Genomic DNA, 21140 nt, shown 5'->3' with positions numbered 1-21140 from the left:
GCTTTAAATATATTCTTAGGTTTCTAGACAGCTCCTCCTACTGTGGTATTTAAAGCTATGTTTTAGAAGTATGTTTAATTAATACTACTGAAATTAATTAAAGGCACATGCTATTGGCACCCAGGTGCCCATGGCCAACAATGCTATCTTCACCTGCCAATGTGGCTATTTGACACTTACGCGAACATGAACGGGTCTATTCAGGTATTCAGCTAAAGTTTAGGTACACAATGTGCATTTAGCAACTTTATCCTTGAAACTGAAAATAATAAATCAACTAAGTCTAAAGAATACAATCCAATGTTGACTCACAAAGGACTCAAACCCCAGTCTTATCTGTGAAAGTCCCCTAATCGCTTAACTCATTCATCCGACCCCCTCCACAGACTGTGTTACTACGTCACCTGATTTTCTGGTAGTACATTGAGTTTTTTCTTCTAAATGTACCACTATAATCTCAGACAATATCCAAGATTAGCTACTACTAGCCCAGACCATGACCTCTTTGTCCTAACCCTAACATATTGTAAGGATGGGTGTGAATAGGCAAATAGCTGCAGTGTGACTGTTCTTACCCTAGATGCGAATAATCTAAAATAGCATGCACCTTATTCGGATGCCACCAGTATTCATTGACAGCTAAATTATAAGATAAATGAGTTTTATCTGGAGTTAGAAAACAGACACAAGTTTGTAACATGATAAAATGTACTTTATTTGAAATCAATGGAATGACTACATTTGACACAAATCAGAGAAACAACACAACAGGTACAGTGGAAGCTGGATGTGTAGACAAGGTAACTAGGAAGGAAGGAATTTCCATCGTTTACTCTCAAATGTTAATTGGCGCCAAGGTGGTGCTGCTCACAGCATGGCAACTTCATGTTGCTGCAGTGACTGTGGTCCCTCACGAACAACCTGCAAGAGTGAGTGCAAACACATTCACTTCAGTGGCTTGTTAGCTTTAGTCATGACTTCCTATAGGGAAGGGCAATTCAGTTGCAATTAGTCCCTGGAGGGGTTTTTTTTCCAATGACTGTGCATTTACACCAGTGATGTATCCACGTCCTGTGTTATCTTTGAGTCAGCACATTTGGGGTTAGATGCTTATTTAGATCCATGACACATTAAAAAAAAACCTAATTCTGTTGTTTCAGGCACTCTCACCTCCACAATTGCTTAAACAGACCAAAAGTCATCCACTACATCATTATCATAAAGCTCAGCTTATTTTGGGACCCTGTCTACAATAACACCATCAATCACAACTACTATAATACTCTAGACTCTAAGTTTAAAACACCAAACCCATCTGAAAAGTTAAATAAGTTACAGTAGCCTATTATGATCCTTGGTTATTTCAAGGGAAGCTACACCTGATATCTATTCACTCTGTGCAGCATCAGGCCTGAGTGATTCTATCATTTTTCCAACCCACTTTAGATGACACCACGCCCACCTCTGCATCACAAAAGCTAGCTGCCAGACATCAAGGCCCGATGATTGGCTGCCAGCCTACTGCTGTGGCAAACAGGAAGTCGGCTGCTGGCTCAGAGAGGTGTCTTATAGCTGGACGCCTTGTGAAAAAGCACAGCTTGAGTCCATCAGTGGCTGTGAACACCACCCTTGCCAAAAACACTGAGGAACTCTAACCTCTCTCATCCCTCTCCTTAGAAGCAGGACGTTGGATTTCGATGCCTCTCTACCTCCTTTATGTAACTGTCTTGATCACATGTGTATGTCTCCCCTGTGTTCGCCTGTTTTTACAAACAGTGGCTGGCTGATTTCTACTTGGTTCAGCTGTGAAGCGAAATTTTGCTGACTTTCAACCAGCTCTGTCGTCGCAGTATGTGTGCAGATGAACAGTTTTCGGCTTTTTCCTAAAATGCCGCCAGAACCCAAGGTTCCCTGCTCATCTGCAACAAAAGTTCAGTGGAACTCCACCATATACACTGTCCACACTGCAATGATACAGAGGTGGTTGAAAATCAGCAGTTTCCCTTTAACTACCCATATTGCTATTTTCCAAGCTACTATAGCTGCATATTCCACTTAAATGGACCCTCAGGGGCAAGATGACACCCTGACTCCCTGCCGGTTCACTAGATATCTTCTAGGTTCCTAGAATGGTGAGGGCAGGAACCAACCTACTCTCCCTCTGATTAATACTCGTTGCCTTCATTGGTAGGTTTGGTTAGGTTTAGGCATGACGAGTAACACTGATAATGGTAAAAAATATCAGGGTAACCCAGTCAGAGGCAAAGAAGGGCAGGTCAAGCCTTCACCATCCTAGGGAAAAGAAACTCAATGCCGGACAAGCACACTATCTGGCTTTGTAGTCTTCGAGCGGCAGGGAGTGAGGTGGAGGGACCGTGGGGTACATTCAAGGGTTGGCTAGTTAGCTAGCTCTGTCACTAACGCTGGCTAGCAGTAGGCTGGCAGACAATTATCAGGCCGTTCTTCATGCAAAAGTGGGCGAGGTTACATCTAAAGTGGATTGGAAAAATGATAGCTACAGCTATAGCAGTCTATAGCAACGGTAGCAGTGATATTACAGAGATGCGCAACATAAAGCATGCTATGACAATATGTAGTATGAAATGCTTTCCATTTAAATTAATTTTACAGACATATTTAGTGAAAATGTCATGAACTGCAAATGGCTGAACTGTCACAAACCTCTAAAGATGTCTAAAGTTAAGATGTCTGCAGTTAAGGGTGGATGCAATACTGTACCAGTAAGAGAATACATTACAATGTTGTTCCTCCAGTTTATCCAAAGGAACAGCTTTCACCCATATACTACATGAATAAATTCTTATCATTCATTTACTCTTAGTCCTCTATCAACTTAACAACTACCATGATCTCAAATAAAGTTGCCATTACCTTGCTCTTGTTCCTGTCTTGCTGTTCTTCTAAAGGGAAGCTGTGACTGAACAGGGGATTTCCTTTGCCTGAAAATGCTGCAACGCTAACCCTCCACATGCATTTGAAGGTGTCTACACCATTTAGAAATGGTGATCAGTTGTTCACTGTAGGTGCAGTAGATTTTCTGTTCAAAAAAACAGACTGTTCTACACAGTCTTGGCCCAATTGTAGGACCAATTTAAGACCCTACAGGGGAAAAGATGTGGTCCTGCAGCAGACCATACTGTATGTGCCCTCACACTTAACAGCGGGAGATTGTCTCAATTCATTTTAAAGGTTTTCCAACTAACACAGACAAGTTAGAACTACTCACAAAACAAGTGGATCTAGAGCTCTTCGTGCCCATGAAGCGCTGCATCCAGGCTTGGAGGCTCCTGGCAGACAGCAGGGCTGGTAAACTCCATTAGGTACTCGCAGCGACTGGGCTCTGAGGTAGATGTCACAACTGTCTCCTTTCCACATGTTAACTTAATCTGAAAGACAAAGGATATGTTTTTTCTGTGCTTTGCCCGATGAGAAACATTAAAGGATTGAAAAACCAGGAGTACAAACAGATCAAGTCGGGGCTAACTGCCTGAGACTCACCGTGGTAGATCTGTTAGGGCCTTGCCAGCACCCTGTTCCATGTTCATACTTCATCACAGAGTAGATGTTATCCTCAGGACCTGCCCATTGTCCCCATGTTCTGTGGAGCGCAAGTGATGAAAAGCATGGGACAAGTCAAGTGTGTAAAAAAATAACAGCATATAACACAAAATAGTAAGAAACAACATATATATTCTCTCACCCGAGGTTAGTTTCTGATCCACCATACTTGGGTTTCTGGGAAACTCTGTTGAACGGACAGAGCCTGTAGATGTACCTGAAAGCAAAAGATGAACTTAGTCTTTCAGAAGTAGGAACTTACAACAAACTAGAACATTTCTTGAGAATATTTTGACTGTGTGCCTGATACTTGTTTGCATCCCAATATTAATATTACAAGTACTAAGGCCACATGTATGCATGTCAGTGAGACAGAGAAAATACAATGGTTGAGCAAAGGCCACTGTCAAAACAGGTATATACAGGAAGCACATGTTAATACCATTAGTAAGACCTGGGTTGACTAAAGCCTGAATTATGGTAGGGCGCTTGACACTTTTGATGAGTGTTGCTTTTTGACAGAAAAAAGTGTTGCACAATATTCTTCTTTGAATTTTGCTATGTTGCAGACAACGTGAAATTTTGTTGTGCAATGTTATTGGTGGTGTTACTATGATCACCGTTGAGTTAGTAGTTTTCTGTCCACAGCGGCCAGTCAAGCTGCCTTCACCAGGCTGACTGACTGCAGACAATTACTCAACCAAAATAATTTTCATGGTGGAACCATGGCAAGAGATCAACAGTGTTTGTATTTATTGATTTTATTTCCCAGCCCGCCGTAGAGAGTGAGGGGAATCTGCAGCTCGCAGACAGACTGGGAGCTGATCAGTCAATGTAGATATGGTTAATAAATGAAAAACACATACACAGCAGGGTATCTGTGTGATTTAAACAGCTGTCTGTGCAGATTACGCTTCACTAAACGTGACGGAAATAGACTCGGATCGTAAAAACGCAGGGAGGGAAGGAGGGGGGGGGTCTTGTTGCTATGGAGACAACTCAAAACCTTTAGCTTAAGCATAAATTGAAAATTGTGTGCGACTGTTTAATTTCTCTCGGGCAACACTCATCAAAAGTGTCAAGCGGCCAACCATAAATCAGCCTTTACAGCTGTGCTGAGCTACCGTGGAGCTGCTGTTTGACAAGTCTTGCAAGGAGAGGACGAAACAGCTGACATTAAAAACGGTTTCATGAGAGGACCCAGCATGGATATTACACTGGGAGTTAAGTGGTCTAAGTAGCCAGATGCTGAATGTACTATTTATCCAGGCGTACGTGAAGCACCATGGGTGATCTTCATCCAAAATACTCTCTCAACTCAAACATTGAGTCAGAATGAAGAAATAGCTTTTACTATGAGTAGCACAAGGCTTCACTGAAGATGCTGATATATAATGTTTCCATACATTTTCAAATGTAGGAGCTGTCAATCGTTAAATACGCCCATCATTTCTGTATTTGAGGTAGTAGTAGCAGGAATAGTGGTAGTAGTAGGTTTAGTAGGCATGGCAAAAAAAAAAAAAAACATACGGAAGATGGAGAATAAGAAGAAATAAGTACAGTGAACAGCAACCAGTGTGCCTTTTGCTTGCACATCAGACACACAGAATAATTAAACAACACAAGTCATATATTTTTTTTAAGTCAGAGTGTGCACATACTCGCTAGTTGTCAATTCATAACACTGGCTGTAGAGGTAGGCAAACTCAGCATTGGGTCCAAAGTCAAAGGAGATTTCCTTTTCAAGGTTCCTGCAGATAAAAAATAAAACAAATCCAAAATGTAATCTTTCTTGTTACTAACACCACACTGATTGTGCAACAAAATAATCCACTGCAGCTGTTGGAAATTGCAGCTGTGGTAACAAACACTGATTGCATTATTGGCAAAGACGCCTTCATATTCTTAGTACTTACTTAATCTGATCATCAACTTCCCGGAGAGCTCTCTCAGCCTCATCGAATGCATCCCTGGCTTTCTGAGCAGCTGGGAATCAGATGCCAAAATTTGAATACACCCTTTAACTAAGCTTGGTTCAAACCCATACATACATGTAAGCACATGTACACACATACACACACATATACAAAAAGTGTGAGCCACTCATGCCCTCCTGTTGATGTTTTTGATGAGAGATTTCTGTCATTTAAAAGCAACACATCTGTTAAATGAATCACATTGTCCGTCTAATTAACTATTTATTTGTACTACCAGAAAGACTGATGAGTTTCAAGTTAGCACATTAAAATTCAAACTAATAGGTAAGCAGTCACATCTGTGCTTTTTTCCTCTTAGTATTTCACAGCATGACTCATTTAATCATAGCCGAGGACTGGCTGAGTCACTCACTTTTATACACACGCTTACCATCAATGAGGCCCTGCGTTTCTTCATCGTAGGGTGGCATAGTCCCCTCATCATCGTCATCCTTCTTTTCTTGGGTCTGCATCGTAGGAGGGCTCTGCATATCAAACACAGAGAAAAAAAAAAAATGACTCACTAACATAAACTTGAGTGCCATCCAGGAGAAGTTTTAAGGAGAAACTCACTGGGCTTACCTTATAGTCTTCATCTTGGTCATCATCTTCGTCCTCTTCGTCGTCGTCCTCTTCTTCATCTGGGATGTCATCTTCAGGGTACGGCTCGGAGTCATTGTCGGAGACTGGCTCCCTGATCTCCTCCTGTGGAGTCTCTGCTGGTGCTGGAGTGTCTGCGCTGGCCTGATGCCAAGAAAGCTGCAATTTTAGATGAGTCGAGGCTTTCACACACCGAGCTTACTGGAGGAATAATCCTGTTCTTACCTCTGATATGTACTTGTCTTTGATGTTATTCCAAATAGACTCAAATGCTACGGTGTCCACTTTGTCTACTCCTCCCAACAGTCCCTACACAAACCAGAGACAATATTCACATTTTGATATGTTCAGCTCCTTTAGATGTGCAACCATTTTTGAAATACTTATATTTATTGATAACATCACTTTAACATCAGGAACACTTAAAAATATAATTTACCAGAGCCTCTGCTTCTGTGAATGAAGCATCTGAATCTGGGTCGAGCTCCGAGTGGGACTGAAGCTCAGCCACTGAGACACTGAAACAAACACACCAGTAAATCATTCACTGAGTCGTAGTAACAACAAGGCCAACTACAGCAACACTGAATTACAATCATATTAATGATCAGCCAAAATGTACACATGAAAGGCATGAACATACAGTCTGTTAATAATCCATTCTCAGACACTTTTGTTCAGAAAAAAAGGTGGTCGCTATAGCATTTTAATGGTCCAGTTTGTAGGATTTAGGGACATCTACTGGCAGAAACAGTATATAATAGTCATACCTGTGTTTTCATATCACCTAAATTAGGACGCACTGTGTTTTAGTTACCTTAGAATGAGCTGTTTGTACCTACATAAGGAGCAGGTCTAAACCTGCACACTGAACCTTTAAGTCTGCTGTGTGGCAGCACTTTGAATAAACAATAAATAACATACAGAGCAACAAGACAACTTAAAATAAATATGGCTCCAGATTTACAAATGCCGTATTTCTTCTCTGCACTACTTCACTTGACTTTGCTCTTAAAGCTGTCTCTGATAAGCTTTACAACACGGCCTTCCCTCATTATGGGTGCTAATAAATCTGGAGGGTGCTGATACTCACAAGCCATCTGCATCGTCATCCAGTTCAAGAAACACCTCAGCCATTCTAGCCTTGTCCTTCTCCATTTGGAGAACAGCCTTTTGTTCTGAATCAGAAATTACATTTTTGAGTCATTAGAGATTCTGATCTCACACACACACACACACACTTTTTGACAGAATTTACACTTTAGGTTTAAATGTCTTGTATCAGGGAAGTTTTCTGAGTGTTACTAGTGTGCTGGTAAGTGGTATCAAGGAAACTCAGGCTTCTAATATAGAGGAATCATGTTGAATTTTGGTTAAATATTAGTCACCATGGTACCAGCAGCAAACTCTTGTTCGTTTATTTTTCCTAAATAAATCATATTCACTCAGCTGTCACTCCATGTTTTATCCCTGGTCATCCACGCCTCACCTGCAGTGGCTCTATGCCCCCCCAGGGGGCCCCACCATACAGTTTGAGAACCACTGGTCGAGCTAAAAAAAATATCAATAAAACTGTCTATACTATCTGTAATGTGATGCTCTGTACAAACGGTAGATGGTGATATGCTTTCACATCCTAATTTACCTTCCCAGGCCTTCAGATGGCGCTCTTTGGCTTCTTTCTCTGGCTGCTCTGCGGTCTCCTTTACAGTTCTCAGAGCCTCCACCTTATCTTCCAGTTCTTTCTTACTGGTCTGAACTTCTGCATGTTTGGCCTGTTGAGACAATTTTTTTTAAATTAAGCAATCTACACAATATCGACATATATATGGAACGCCACTAAATTTATGAAACACTGTCCTTACATCTCTGCAACCACAAGAACACGTCACCTAAAAAACAACTGTGATATCATTCGAAAAGGCAATATGGAGGATAAACAACAGTGTGCCACAAATAAACTCACCAACAACTTGGAAGACTTGGCATCTTTTGTTACTCTAAAATTAGCTGAATTGTTTGTTTGTGTTTTACAAGAGACTTCAGATGGCCAGCATCTATTTTCTGGATGTGAACCAGGCCTATTCTGAGTGAGTGAGTGGGGTGTGCTTAACATTAGGTTACTCAAACTACTGCTTTTATTTTTCTGTGTATAGTTAGCAAAACATTGGTGGCATAACTAGATATACAATGATTGTGTTGACACCTTTAAACGTCTCTACTGAAGTGTCAGTATTTCTGTATAAAAACAAATTTGATACTGCAATAATCCATGTTTCATTGCTATGGATCTTGATTATTATTCCTGCAAATACCAAAGGTTTTCTCGTTATTCGCACCTTCTTATCCTCAAGGCCTCTCTTGGCCTCTTGGATAAGTTGCTGTTTCAGCAGAAAGCCCTCCTTCGCGATCTCTGCCATCTTCTGCAGGCTCTCCCTCTCTTTGCGCCCCATCTCCCTGCAAATAACACATGACATACTCAACAAAACAAAACATTTAACATCTTCTTTCATCTTTCACTGGGGAAATCAGGTTTGGACTGTGAGGCATGCACAAATTATTAGAGTTATAACCCAAAAACATTCCCACCTGCAGGTGTTCTGACAGGCAGCACCACTATTGTACTCATCTGTTGTGTCACAGCAGTCTGTACAAAAGACATAGACATTAAACAACATCCTAACTGTACAACACACCTGAAAAGAGATAGTCAGCACCGTTTAAAACTCTTACCACAGATTCCGTCATTGATGCGAGAGGATGGGATGAAGCCTGGTCGGTAACCTGCATTGGTGCAGTGGAAGCTGCCGTTGGGACAAGCGGCAGTGCCTGCAAATAATTGTGATGTCAGATATAAAAACCGCTGCTTGATATCGTCAAGACCTGGCATTGTGAGAATCATACCAACTAACTAGGCCTCCTATACATTTATTAGCAACTATTTTATTTGATTCAGTGAACTGTGGGAAAAAAATAGCACTAGACAGTAGTACAGGAATTTTCAGCATGCAGGATATACGCACCTGGCTCATCAGAGCCGTCCTGGCAGTCACAGTAGTCATCATTCACTCTGTCAAAGGAAATAGTGCGGGAGCCATCCAGGCAAGTAAAAGGTTTGCCCTCGTCATAGAACTGCCGCTCTTTACAGATTGAACAGAAAAAACAGGTCAGTGCCATGACAGCTTTTAAAGTCTCTCTAAGTATACATGTATATATATAAGAAACTGTATATAATGTTTATCTTCTTACACTTCAGTCTATTCTAATTTGAATATTTAAATATATGTTAAGATAAGATAAGCCATAATCGATCCCCAGAGGTAGGTCAGGTGTCGTAGCAGCACAAACAAAGAAATAAGCAGAAATAAATAGAGAAGTCAACAATAAAAATAAGAATAAATAAGAGGTCTACACTGCTAGTATAAAAGCAGAGGTGAAAACACAAACTGTGCAAGAGCAAATAAAGACAAAGTTATGAGGTTAAGTCAAAGAGACAACTTACAAGGTAAAGTGACACAATATGATTAATAGCAGTGGGTATAGTAACAACATACACCCAAATAATACAGAGTAATTAAGTAATGATATTTAGTGCTGTCTGTATTAATATAGCAAAATATAGTATATGATGTGGTAAAACATGATGTATTAACATTGTATGGTATGGAATATAAGATACAGTATAGTAGGAGCGATATGTTCTGTGTGTGTGTAGTGTGTGTGGGCTATAACTTATATACTATTGTGCACCCTTGTGTTGTAAAATGACAAATAAATGAACCTTGTAAAACTCCAGAGACCTAATTGTGAACTTTCACCCCAGAGGAAACTGTGCTAATGGATCTGTCTTATTGGTTGTAATTAAATCATAAATGCTTACTTGACAAGGGGACACCGCGAGGTCGTTGGACTTCCACCGCTGAGACTCCCACACCCAGCAACAGCAGCAGGTACTGACAGGGCATCATGATTGCTCCACACTGGGTCCGGATACAGGAAAATTAAGATGCACTGGAACCGCCTCAACCACGCACAACCTGCAGAGTAATACAGGAAGCACTCTGTAACAACCGATAATCTTGTACAATACAAAAGCGACAAAGCTACATCAAGTATCGACGCTTTTTTTCACGACGGTACACGACGACTTCTAATTAGTTAGCCGACAGCTAACAAATCAATGCTAACTAGCGCAATTAGCTATAGCTTTAGCTAAAAGCAACCCCTAAACTAATACGTAAATAAAAAAACACCGAGACTACGTATGCCGTGACAATACCATCACAATACCTCTAGTATATACAGTTAAAAGAGTGGATAAAGACAAAGAAAACTTAAATTTATTTTTTCTTAGAACAAGCTAACAGCTAAACATTACCGGTCAAAACTCCGTCCAGTTCCGTAATGTCAAAGCGCATGCGTGTATCCCCACCGTCTTGTTTCGCTCTGATTGGACGACGCTTTGTTTAGCCCCTGTGATTGGTGGAGAGCCGTGACACCCGTCTGAAGGAGAGGATTCTGGGGAGGATGCAGCCATCTCATGCCAGACAGGTGCAGGTAGTCATCACTGTTTATACTGTCATCCTTACACCATATTCAATATCAGCGAAAAAACTAACAAGTAAATAACGTTCAACTGTACAAATATTATTTTAAAACTGCACTATCATTTAAATGTATCTTAAAAACAGTACAAATGTCTTTAAAAATCAAGGGAAGGTGGCTGCAATACCTAGGTCATAATACAGTCTTTCTGGACTTGCTATAGATAAAAATAAGGTTACACTTCTAGCCTATTGAGTCATAAATTAATAATGATAATAATAATAATTATAATAATAATAGTATTAATTTATTAGGTTGTATGCCTCTGCAAAGCAGTCAGGTTGCACTTGCCTGTGAAAACATGGATGCTTCACACACATTTTCCCCCCTGGAAGCACAGAAGATTCATGCAATCAGCACAGTTCCAAGGTGGGCACCCAAAATTAGTTCAGTATTAGACCAAATGTCTCCCCTCCTGCTCCTAAGATATGATATTGAGTAATGGCCAGAAAAGTGTTTTATGCAGAATATTATGATGTCACAGTAAAGTTGACTTTTGACCTTTTGGACACAACATGTCATCACTTCATCATTTCATCCTATTAGACATTTGTGTAAAAAGTTGTCATAATTGGTGTGAGAATTCTTGAATTATGGCCAAAAACGTGTTTTGTGAGGTCACAGTGACCTTGACCTAATCTGATCTAATCAGTTCATTATTGGGTCCGAGTGAACGTTTGTGCCAAATTTGAAGAAATGATCTCAAGGTGTTCTAGAGATATTGCTTTTACGAGAATGAGACAATTGCAAAGTCACACTGATCTTGACCTTTGACCAAGCAGCAACCACCAAGGCTGGAGAATGAAGCCAATGCAGGAGTGCCAAAAACTGCAGTTAAAATGACAACTGGACAGGGAGCTAATTTTTTTTTTGTAACTCACCCATTTACATTATATTGAAGCCCAATGTTATGTATCTTTAAGGGCGGGGCAGCTTGAGTGACAGGGTTACTGTGCGATGTTGCACTCTATGAGTCAGATCCACCCCTCGCTCCTCCACAGTTCTACCCTCTGATCCAAATAAAGTCACTTCTGGCTCCAAAAAAAACACGATGGGGATGCCGAACTTGATGCTTCAAAACGGCAGTCCACGAACCACTGGGTGACATCACAGTGACCTTGCCCTTTAACCTATGACCACCTTATCACTAAGTCCAAGTAGACGTTTGTGCCAAATTTGAAGACATTCCCTCAAGGCGTTCTTGAGATACCATGTTCACAAGAATGGGACAAGATGGACAACCCAGCATATGAAATGCTGACACTTAAATTGGTGACAAACTACCAAACGGGACGAACATACAATGAAACTGTAATGACAGCGAACATGACAATGGTGTTGCATTTAATATAAAAATCTTACTTTATTTGTATTTTTAACACACTTTACAGTACCGAACAGTGAAATAAAAGAAAAATATACTGATATACTATAATATTGTTTTATATATAGATGTTTGCTTATTAAATGCATTTATTCACAAAATGACACCTCAGCTCTGTTAAGAGGAAAAACTTTCATAAAAATAATATAATAAAAAATAACTTGGACACATTTTACACATTACAGCAAGATCATTTACAAATATTACAATCATTTCATGTTGTTTTTTTCCCCTTGAATAATCTTTCTTACTTGTGAACAAACACATGAATTAAAGCCCAGAGTATTATTCACAGAGGGAGTCAGTCTGCAACAAAATAACCTGACAGCAACCAGCTAGTTAGGCCACCACTGGACGGACATTTAGGCTATCAGGCTAGTGATTAAAGTTACTAAGAAATAGAGGTGGTGATAGGACTATAAATGGCCACGTTTGATAAGGACATATTTATTTCCTTTGATTGTGTCACATCCAATGTGACATCATCAGCCTACATTTGACTTTTCGGTCAAATTACTTCAATCTCACACGGACTATTAATAGAGAATGACTTCTTTGTTTGATTATGCCTCTAGAAAAGGGGTTAACATTGACGACTGCACGATGACGGTTTGTGATTTGGCCCAATGGAATTTAATCAACAGGTGACCGCCAATGACCAAACCACCAGCACAGATTGTACACTACCTGAAACACACTGTCTGCCCCGAAACCTGACGAAATAAAGTGCTGGTACAAATTTGATTTTTTAACAATAAATGTGGACAATTAAAAAACATGTTAGCACAAGTGAGCGAAAACATAACCAGAGAATGAAAAAGGTGAGGATATGGCCTGCAGTGCTTTAGTGGTTCACTTAACAACCTTAAGTGGTTATTCGTCAATCATCATGACTTGGATAAATTTATAATTTACAATCCAATATTACATTATATACAAGAATGGTAATGCTTATAGCTATATCATCAACACGTGATTCATTTTCCAGACCATCCACCAGAATGATATAAAAATAAACTGTACACAAACTGTTCAAAGAAAACACTTCCCGTGGTTTTCTTTTCATCATTTAAAAAGAATGGCAGCAATCAATCAATTGAATAATTTCCTTAATAAGAAACAATTGCTACAGTATCGTGTTTGTATGGCAATTAAATATTAATGTTTTTATAGCTTATGACATAACAAGAAGCCACAAAAACAAAGCAACATCTTTAAAGTAAAAGGCCGATGCATATGGGAATCTTTTTATGTAAGTAACTGCAATAGTAATCCTGGATTCCCATTGACAAGATGAAAGCCTGTGTGGTGGCCCGGCAGCTCTGCTCCATGGTGCGACGGAGCAGGTCAAACACACAGGCTTCTGTTGCACCGAGCTGTGGTGTCTTCAGATAAGCTCAGTTACTGACCTGCAGAAACTTGCTCTTACCCTTCAAAAGAACCACACTCATGTTCTTTTATTATTATTATTATTATTATTATTATTTTTTACCCTGTGAAAACAAACACCTAAACAAACTGTGACCTATTTAAGCTGTGCTGATTGAATCCTTAACACCATTCAACAACATGTGGCGATGCCAGTGAGGGAACAATGACACATATGACAACATTTTCAGCATCCTGCCCTCTCTTTTCTGTTACTCACTCGCTTACTCATGACCACACAATTAGCCACGCAAACAAACACATGCACGCGTCAACTCCATCATGACAACAAATCAATATCTGGTCCGATTCAAACAAAGGACACCCTTATTCATTCTCACCGCCCACACAATCTTAACTCCCATTTCTCATTCCTCCTGCATGCCCCCAGGTATCTATGAGATAGTCATTTTACCCTCCTGATTAAAAAAACATTCTTTATGTTGGTCCGAGCACAGCAACAACATAACAGCTAATTGGCAGCAATGTTTCCCTTTCCCCTCCGAATGCAATGCTGGATACATTGTGTAAAGACACACTGATACTCACAGAAATAAGCATACAGACGTGATATAAATATACTAGGATATCTATTATATATCTTATAAATCTACATACTGGCAGGTATGTATCCTGCATCAGACATTAAGGCAAAAAAGCATCAAACATAACAAGGATGATTAGGGACTGCCAGACCACCTTTTGGCCAAGTCACGCTTCTTTCCCCTGACATCTGCCTCCCTGATTTTCTTATTCATCCGTGTTCCTTTAAATCACTTCACCCACTGAAGCTTCTCATCCTTTACTTTGGTGAGAATCATTTGTGTATGAGGAGACGTAACCACACAGTGCAAGTGGGTGTGAGATGGCGAGTGGAAATTTGTTCTGCTGATGAAATAATTCTGTATCCCTTCAACGTATTTAGCAACTGTTAAATAGAAAATAGGCAAAACTTATGCTTCAAAGCATCACATGGCTTATTCTCATAAAGTTTAAAAAAAGCATTCTAATAAGAAAAAACCATAAGCTGGAAAGAGTCCACTGGCGGTTGTGGTGGTGGTGGTTGTGATTGCTCTGCATCTAGAGTTCTGAGTTATTATATTACCAGAAGAGCAACAAAAGGAAGACTTACAGCTCAAAAACATATCACCACAGAAACTTTACGTGTGAGATACACACCACAATACCATGAACAGTAAAGAGAGATCTTCAACAAGAGACAATCAAAAAATGATAACAAAATCAGACACTCCTGTCCCACAATGCATTGCTTCACGACAGCTCCATTCAGGAAGCTGGTGTTTCAGAAAGGCACAGAGCCATCTTGCACCAGTAGCACTCTCCTCGTAAAGGGAAAAGGGGTATGGGACCCAGCGGCCCCTTCGTCGCAGCATCTTCTTTTTCCTTCCGGTATCTTCCTCTCTCCTCCTCCAACTCTGTGGATGTTCTTATTTTTCTTTCCGACAGAAATGGAAAAAAAAAAGTCACTCGGATGTGTAGCTTTTCTGAGGAGAACAGTTTCTGTTGAGGTTCTAACGAACATGAATTACTAATACTGACTGACTAGTTAATACTCCATTAAGAGATGGCTTTTTCCAAAGAGATTCATTACTGATCAGTGTCCCTCATGTAAATGCACACATACAAACATACAGTCAAGTGTGCGTGTTTGCAAGAAAGGAGGGGGGGTTCGCTCCAATTATACTGCATGGCTGGCGCATGCACATACACACACTGAATTGGTGTATTCTACATGACTTGCTCCTACAATGTGTGTCACTTTATGTGCGTTTGTGTGTGTGCATTCCAGTCCCAGAGTGCTACGCTGTCTTCAGTTGCCCGTCGTTAATGCTCTCCTTAATTCCTCTCAGTCTAAAGTTCGTTGTGAAATCAGTCGGAGGACTTGTGACCACTCCAAATCTACAGTTGCTGTGTAATTACCTTCTCTGTAAGCGATTTTAATTTATTCCCTTTTTGAAAAATATATTTAAAGGTCTGTATTGTCATTGCAGTCTTATTTGTTCTTGGTTTGGCCATTGAAAGGATGAACAAGATAATGTGTGCAAGTGAGGAGTGAGATACAGGAGCGGAACTCATGTATCTTCAGCTTGTGAAGAAGAATCCTCCTCTTCCTCTACAGGACTTGTGTCAGAAAGTCTCTCCTTTTCGGATCTCACCTCCAAGTGAGCTTTCAGCTCCTCCTCCACCTCCTCCTCCTCCATCGCCACCTCGTCCTCCTCTTCTATTATGTCCTCGTTTTCCTCCTCTGCCATTATATCTTCCTCTTTTTTACCCTCCTCCTCCTCCCCCTGACTACAGTCCCTTGCCACATGATTTGGCGTAGGCTTGTCTCCCTCGTCTCCCTCCTCTGCCTGAGAGCTGTCTTCGAGGGTGAGCTCAAACTGAAACTTGTCAATGCAGGCGTTGAGTTCCTTATCCTGACACACGGGAGGTGGCGAGGGGCTTTGTGGGATAGTGCTCTGATACCAGTCCCTGTTGTCCTCCAGAGTGTCCAAGATGTCCTGGGCATCAGGGTGCACAAGGTCGCCCCATGTCTCCCACAGTGGGTGAACAATGTAGTCGATAAAGCCCACCTGCACCCAGAAAAAAAAAAGAGTATGACTGACATCATATAAATCACAGTGGTGTCACTTCACTCCCTACGAATCAGCATTAAAAATGTACGAGGACGACTGCTGTGATCAGAGATGACAGGTCGCTCTCTGCACTGTGGTTATCACCACGCCTACAGCATTAACACTTATCCAGTTGTGCACAGAATCATATTCACACGTGTGTGTATATTCCAGAGCCGATCATTTACCTGGCTTTTTTCCACGGATGCAGTGTGTTTGTCGCACATGGGGCTGATCTCCATCCCTCGCTCTCTCTCCTTATCTCCCTGCCTGAAGAACTCCTCCATGATTCTCTCCGTCCATTGTCGATACACAGCCAGGGGTTTTGTTGGATTGCTCAGGTCGGCACAGTGCACCATGTTCCTCAACACCTGCACAAATACACGGTCACATGTAACACACTATATTGGTTATATACAAAGTTATTAAGACTGAATTCAGAATGCATGGAGGTCATCTGCCTTAAACCCATTGAAACCTGACGTTACATTACTTTTCTTGTGCTGCTTTCAGACGCCTTTCTCAAATTTATAAACTTTTGAACTCCGATCCGAGCAAATGGCGATTTCTGTCAAAAGCATGGGGAAAAAGGCAATGAGCAACTTGGCGAGAAATGTCCCACAAATTATAAATTAATAGATTTAGAAAATTATTTTAAAAAACAGGGAAAAACTATATTTATAATCATTATTATTACATATTTAAAATTATGGTAAAGATAAAAATAAATAAAAAATAAAATAAAAAAGATAAATAAAATAATAAATAAAATAAAATAAAAAAATATATAAAATAAATAATAATAAAAAAAAATATATGGTAAAGAATTGTTGTTGTTTTTTAAGCACTTTTTTTTCCCAAGTCATTTCCTTGTTTGTTTGTTTCTTTTTTATAGTAAATTACTTTTTATTTTATTTTATTTTTTACTAATTTCTTGCAATATTTTGGGTCACTTCTTCTTTCGTTGCCTTCTTCCTGTGTTTTTGAAAAAAATAAAGCCAACTTGCTCAGGTTTCAAAGGATTAAAGGAACACTTCACCTGCAAAATGATCATGTGTATATAAATAACTTGCCACCTGTTACCTTGAATTTGGCATGTCTCCGGTAAACACAGCATTTAAAAAAGGCAAATATTCTTTATGAATAAAGTAATCAGGGTCCACATTGAACAACAGCAAAAAGTCTCATTTATCCAGTCGTATGCTCAGTACTCCCAAACAGATGTATTTTTTCTGTTACCTGGGAACATGGCGGACGAAAATAAATGCTTGATGTTAAGACATTTTTTTATTAATTCGCATATTGCATATTAATTTTTTGCTTACATGTAATTTGTTATATGGTATTAGGTTGCAACTGTTAGTTGTTGTTCACGTAGAGTGAGCTAGATTATTTAGAAAAGTTGTTTATTAGCACAGTGGTGCAGTGGTTAGCATTGTCGCCTCACAGCAAGAGAGTTCCTGGCTCGAACTCAGGGTGGGGGGCTCAAAACCATCTGTACGGAGTTTGCATGCTCTCCCTGTTTCAGTGTGGGTTTTCTCCAGGTACGTTGGTTTCCTCCCACAATCCAAAGACACACAGGTTAGGTTAATTGGGGACTCTAAATTCAGCATGAATGGTTGTCTCTATGTGTCAGTCCTGTGATAGTCTGGTGACCTGTCCAGGGTGTACTCCACCTCTCGCCCAATGTCAGCTGGGACAGGCTCCAGCCCCCCGCCACCCCTAACAGGATAAGCGGTTACGTAAAATGAATTAATGAATGTTTATTAGCATGAACACTGATAACACGTCAGGTAGAGCAATATTTTAAGTTTGAGGGGATGCACTGGTGCAGCAACAAGTTTGGGACAAAATTACTTTGTAATATGAAGCTTCAAACTGTTTCAGCAAAATGAGATAGCAACATGAATCTTCACTGGGATGTTAAATGCTCTAAGCAATGAAATACAAAACATCTTCATTGTAGCATCCTTTTTTTTTTTCCATATCACAACTTACAAGCTCATGAACACACCACAGTTGGCAGAACAACTTCCCATCTCAGAGATGCGACTATCTAATGAGCTTGTGAATGCAGCAACAGTTCCTACAGGGATTTCAATCACATCCTTTGCATTTGATTAGACCGTTTGAAAGTGGGCAGGTGAGCACAATACAGAGCTACAGCTAAGTCAGCTGCTGAGCGGACTGACCACGCACGCCTCCCTCGAAGTTAAGTCAGGAGGAGGACGACGAGGGAGAGCTGAATGAATAAGACCTCCAACACATTGTTTTGGAAATGAAAACAAAGGTTTTGCTAACTGATATATAAACACACATATCTTCCTATCTCTCTTGTCATTGCTCAGTTAGCTACTACAACCCACAAGCACTGAAGTGCGGTCTTTTATGACTAGTGCGGCTAACTAGTTGTCCAAAGTCTCATTTGATTGGATGAACTTTTGTAAACACACCTGAAAAGAAAAGACAGGGATCGTCTGATGCTGACTTTTTGACATATATTTGTCATATAATAGGAGATAAATGATCAATTAACACAGGGACACAGGATAAAAACAGGGAAAATGAATTTTGTTTTATGGGGACTTCAACTTTGTTCTCTCCTCTGCCTGCAAAAAGGTACAGAAACTTATTTTCAGGTGGTGTTAGCAACCACATCAGGCTGTGTACTTTGAAGTTACCTAATTTCTCCAATGCTAATGACGAACTCATCACCTATGTACAGTCAAGAACTACAGACTAGTGTTGTTTTTTTAATTCCTTTCCAAAACTCTTGAATCAGACATTTCCCATAAAAACACTTGTTGGACCTCAATCATTCAGGTCAAATATATTTCTACATGCCTGGCTGACATCATCCAGTCCATCAAACACAGTTTAGATAATACTGAGCAGCTCTTGCTTTCAGCAAAATATTACCCCACGCAACATCTCTCTGTCTTCATTGACAAAACAAAGTGACACCTACTTCATCCATCAAGTACTTAAAGGCAGGATGAGTAGGATTTGTCAGTTGTGATTTGTAAACACAACATTTAATGTTTGCCCATCCTCCCCGGCTCAACAGCTCCTCTTGGATGCATGCTTATGATCTGGTACCTGGTCGCTACGTTTTTAAAGAGTCCTGACCTTACACCATGCGTGCATTTGTTGAGGAGGGGTCTACAGACCACTGCCCAAAGGTTGACACACAGAAATGTCCAGAACACAGGAAAATAAGTGAATACAGGCAGGTGCAGGGTCTCTGCAGATGGAGACACCGCCACACACTAAATAAAAGATGATTGAGAGGGATTATGAGTCTATACATTCTGCCTTTAAGCAAAGTCTTTGATTACCAAATCCTCTAGATGTGGATCAGCAGCACATCCTGTGGCTCTACCTCCTGCTATGTGTTGCCTTAACTATCTATTAATGTTACCAGCAGTGGTCATGGGTTGGAGAAAATACAAAAAAAGCCCAGACAGACAAGTTCTTGTGGTGTCCATGTACACAGTCGTCTGACTCACTGGATGTAGACTGTGGGTATACACATGCCAATGGGCAGCAATTTCAGCCAGCATTCTCCTCCCCATCCGCTACATTCATGCTACTGTTTTGCAAGGGCACAGTCGCTGCATCCTGAGCTTAGCACCACCCAAGATGCTTGTGACTGGTTTAGAGAAACACAAACAACCCAGAGCATTTCCCTCCTATACCAAAATCATGACACAGTGCTGTGGAGATAGGTCTGGCTACATGAGACTATGTACCCAGTGTTGCCACTACATGCCATGACATTCTGAGGAGGTGCATGTAAGTTATGACAAGGACATATCTCCCACGTACGAGCCGCGTCCTGCAAGGGTGCAATATTTTGATGCAGGAGTATCAACTAGTCTTCATCTGAGTTGGTGTTCTGTCCAGCCACCTACACTGTGCAGTAAGCTCCACTTCAGCTCTAGCCAAAGCAGTGTTTACATCCTGCCGAGCCTTCATCTCAAACACAACCCCCTTTTTTTAACAGTCTAACAGGCAAATTCACAAAGAACGCACTGTGGCCGCTGATAGCACCATGAATTATGCAATACTTGCCACCGCTATCTGCCTGTCTCAAGGCTCACTTCAGAAAAGATGTGACGCCGCTGATAGAACAGCACAAACACACGCCCATAAAGTATTGCAGCCTTTTGCGTCTGATTACAATTCAGACTGAGCTTAAGGTCCTGGCTAACAAACTGCAGAGACATTCCTCAAAACTTCAAGCAAGGAATTTAAACATAGCAGAGAGAAACTAGTTAGGATTTATTAATATTCCAGTCTGTCAGTTACCACCAGCTTTCTAAAGATGCTCATAATTTCAGTGTAACTTCGTGTCTGTTAGCGCTGATCTTTGTGAATCAGACTGTTAATACAATGAGGCTCATTTGCATTGAATGGAGCAAATTTTTGGCCAAATTTGTGCATATTTCCTCATTGAAATATGTGCAAAGAGCACAGGAACAAGACGCTATTTACTTGGCATCACTGTTAGGGATACATTTCACCCTTTGCAAGTGCTTTGAGAATTACACATTTCTTTTGGTCTTGTTTGTGCAGGTTTAGCAGCTGCAAAAGCCGTGCAGTCCTTTTGTGAATTCACCCTTGAATTTATTTATTGGATACATCAGATCCATGCTTCAGTAATGCTCAGTTCTTTCGTGACAGACTCAGAATCAGAACATCTGCTAAATGGCTCAGCTGCTGATTGAAGTTTCTTGTAAATGAAGTGAAAGATCTCACCTGTATCCGATCAGTGTAATGGTCAAGCAGCAGTACTCCAGAACTTGTCACTTTCTTGGTTTCCACCATAGTCTTGAGGTCTGCCAGCAAACTCATGTGTTTCGACATATCTGTTGCCAAAACCTGGGAAGAAACATGAGAGGAGTTCATTAGAGAAGAAAAAACTAGAGA

The 21140-nt window shown here is 40.5% G+C and overlaps 2 protein-coding genes across 3 annotated transcripts in view; both read right to left on the bottom strand.

Annotated features, from left to right (window-relative positions):
- Window positions 1-690: 690 nt before the first annotated feature.
- On the bottom strand, window positions 691-10567 carry prkcsh (protein kinase C substrate 80K-H). Its single transcript, XM_050069734.1, has 18 exons — window positions 10534-10567; window positions 10036-10192; window positions 9179-9295; window positions 8889-8984; window positions 8745-8802; window positions 8495-8612; window positions 7801-7930; window positions 7249-7333; window positions 6595-6673; window positions 6381-6464; window positions 6138-6299; window positions 5947-6040; window positions 5496-5565; window positions 5241-5330; window positions 3722-3796; window positions 3520-3619; window positions 3248-3407; window positions 691-921 (listed from the first exon to the last, which is right to left on the bottom strand). The coding sequence occupies exons 2-17, from the start codon at window positions 10121-10123 to the stop codon at window positions 3261-3263; spliced, it is 1593 nt and encodes a 530-aa protein (XP_049925691.1). The 5' UTR covers window positions 10124-10192; window positions 10534-10567; the 3' UTR covers window positions 691-921; window positions 3248-3260.
- A 1531-nt stretch (window positions 10568-12098) lies between these two features.
- pde4a (phosphodiesterase 4A, cAMP-specific) overlaps window positions 12099-21140 on the bottom strand; it is a 73760-nt gene continuing 64718 nt past the window's right edge. For both annotated transcript variants that reach the window (XM_050068668.1, XM_050068669.1), the window contains exons 13-15: window positions 20970-21092; window positions 16397-16579; window positions 12099-16166 (exon numbers count right to left, since the gene is read on the bottom strand). In XM_050068668.1, the coding sequence (XP_049924625.1) occupies window positions 15666-16166; window positions 16397-16579; window positions 20970-21092 (807 nt within the window). In that variant the 3' untranslated portion in view covers window positions 12099-15665. The remainder of the gene's footprint in view (window positions 16167-16396; window positions 16580-20969; window positions 21093-21140) is intronic.

This window comes from Epinephelus moara, chromosome 18 (assembly GCF_006386435.1).
Source record: "Epinephelus moara isolate mb chromosome 18, YSFRI_EMoa_1.0, whole genome shotgun sequence".
NCBI classification, from domain to species: domain Eukaryota; kingdom Metazoa; phylum Chordata; class Actinopteri; order Perciformes; family Serranidae; genus Epinephelus; species Epinephelus moara.
The sequence above is the reverse complement of the archived record's forward strand: the minus strand, read 5'-3'. Positions and strand labels throughout refer to the sequence as shown.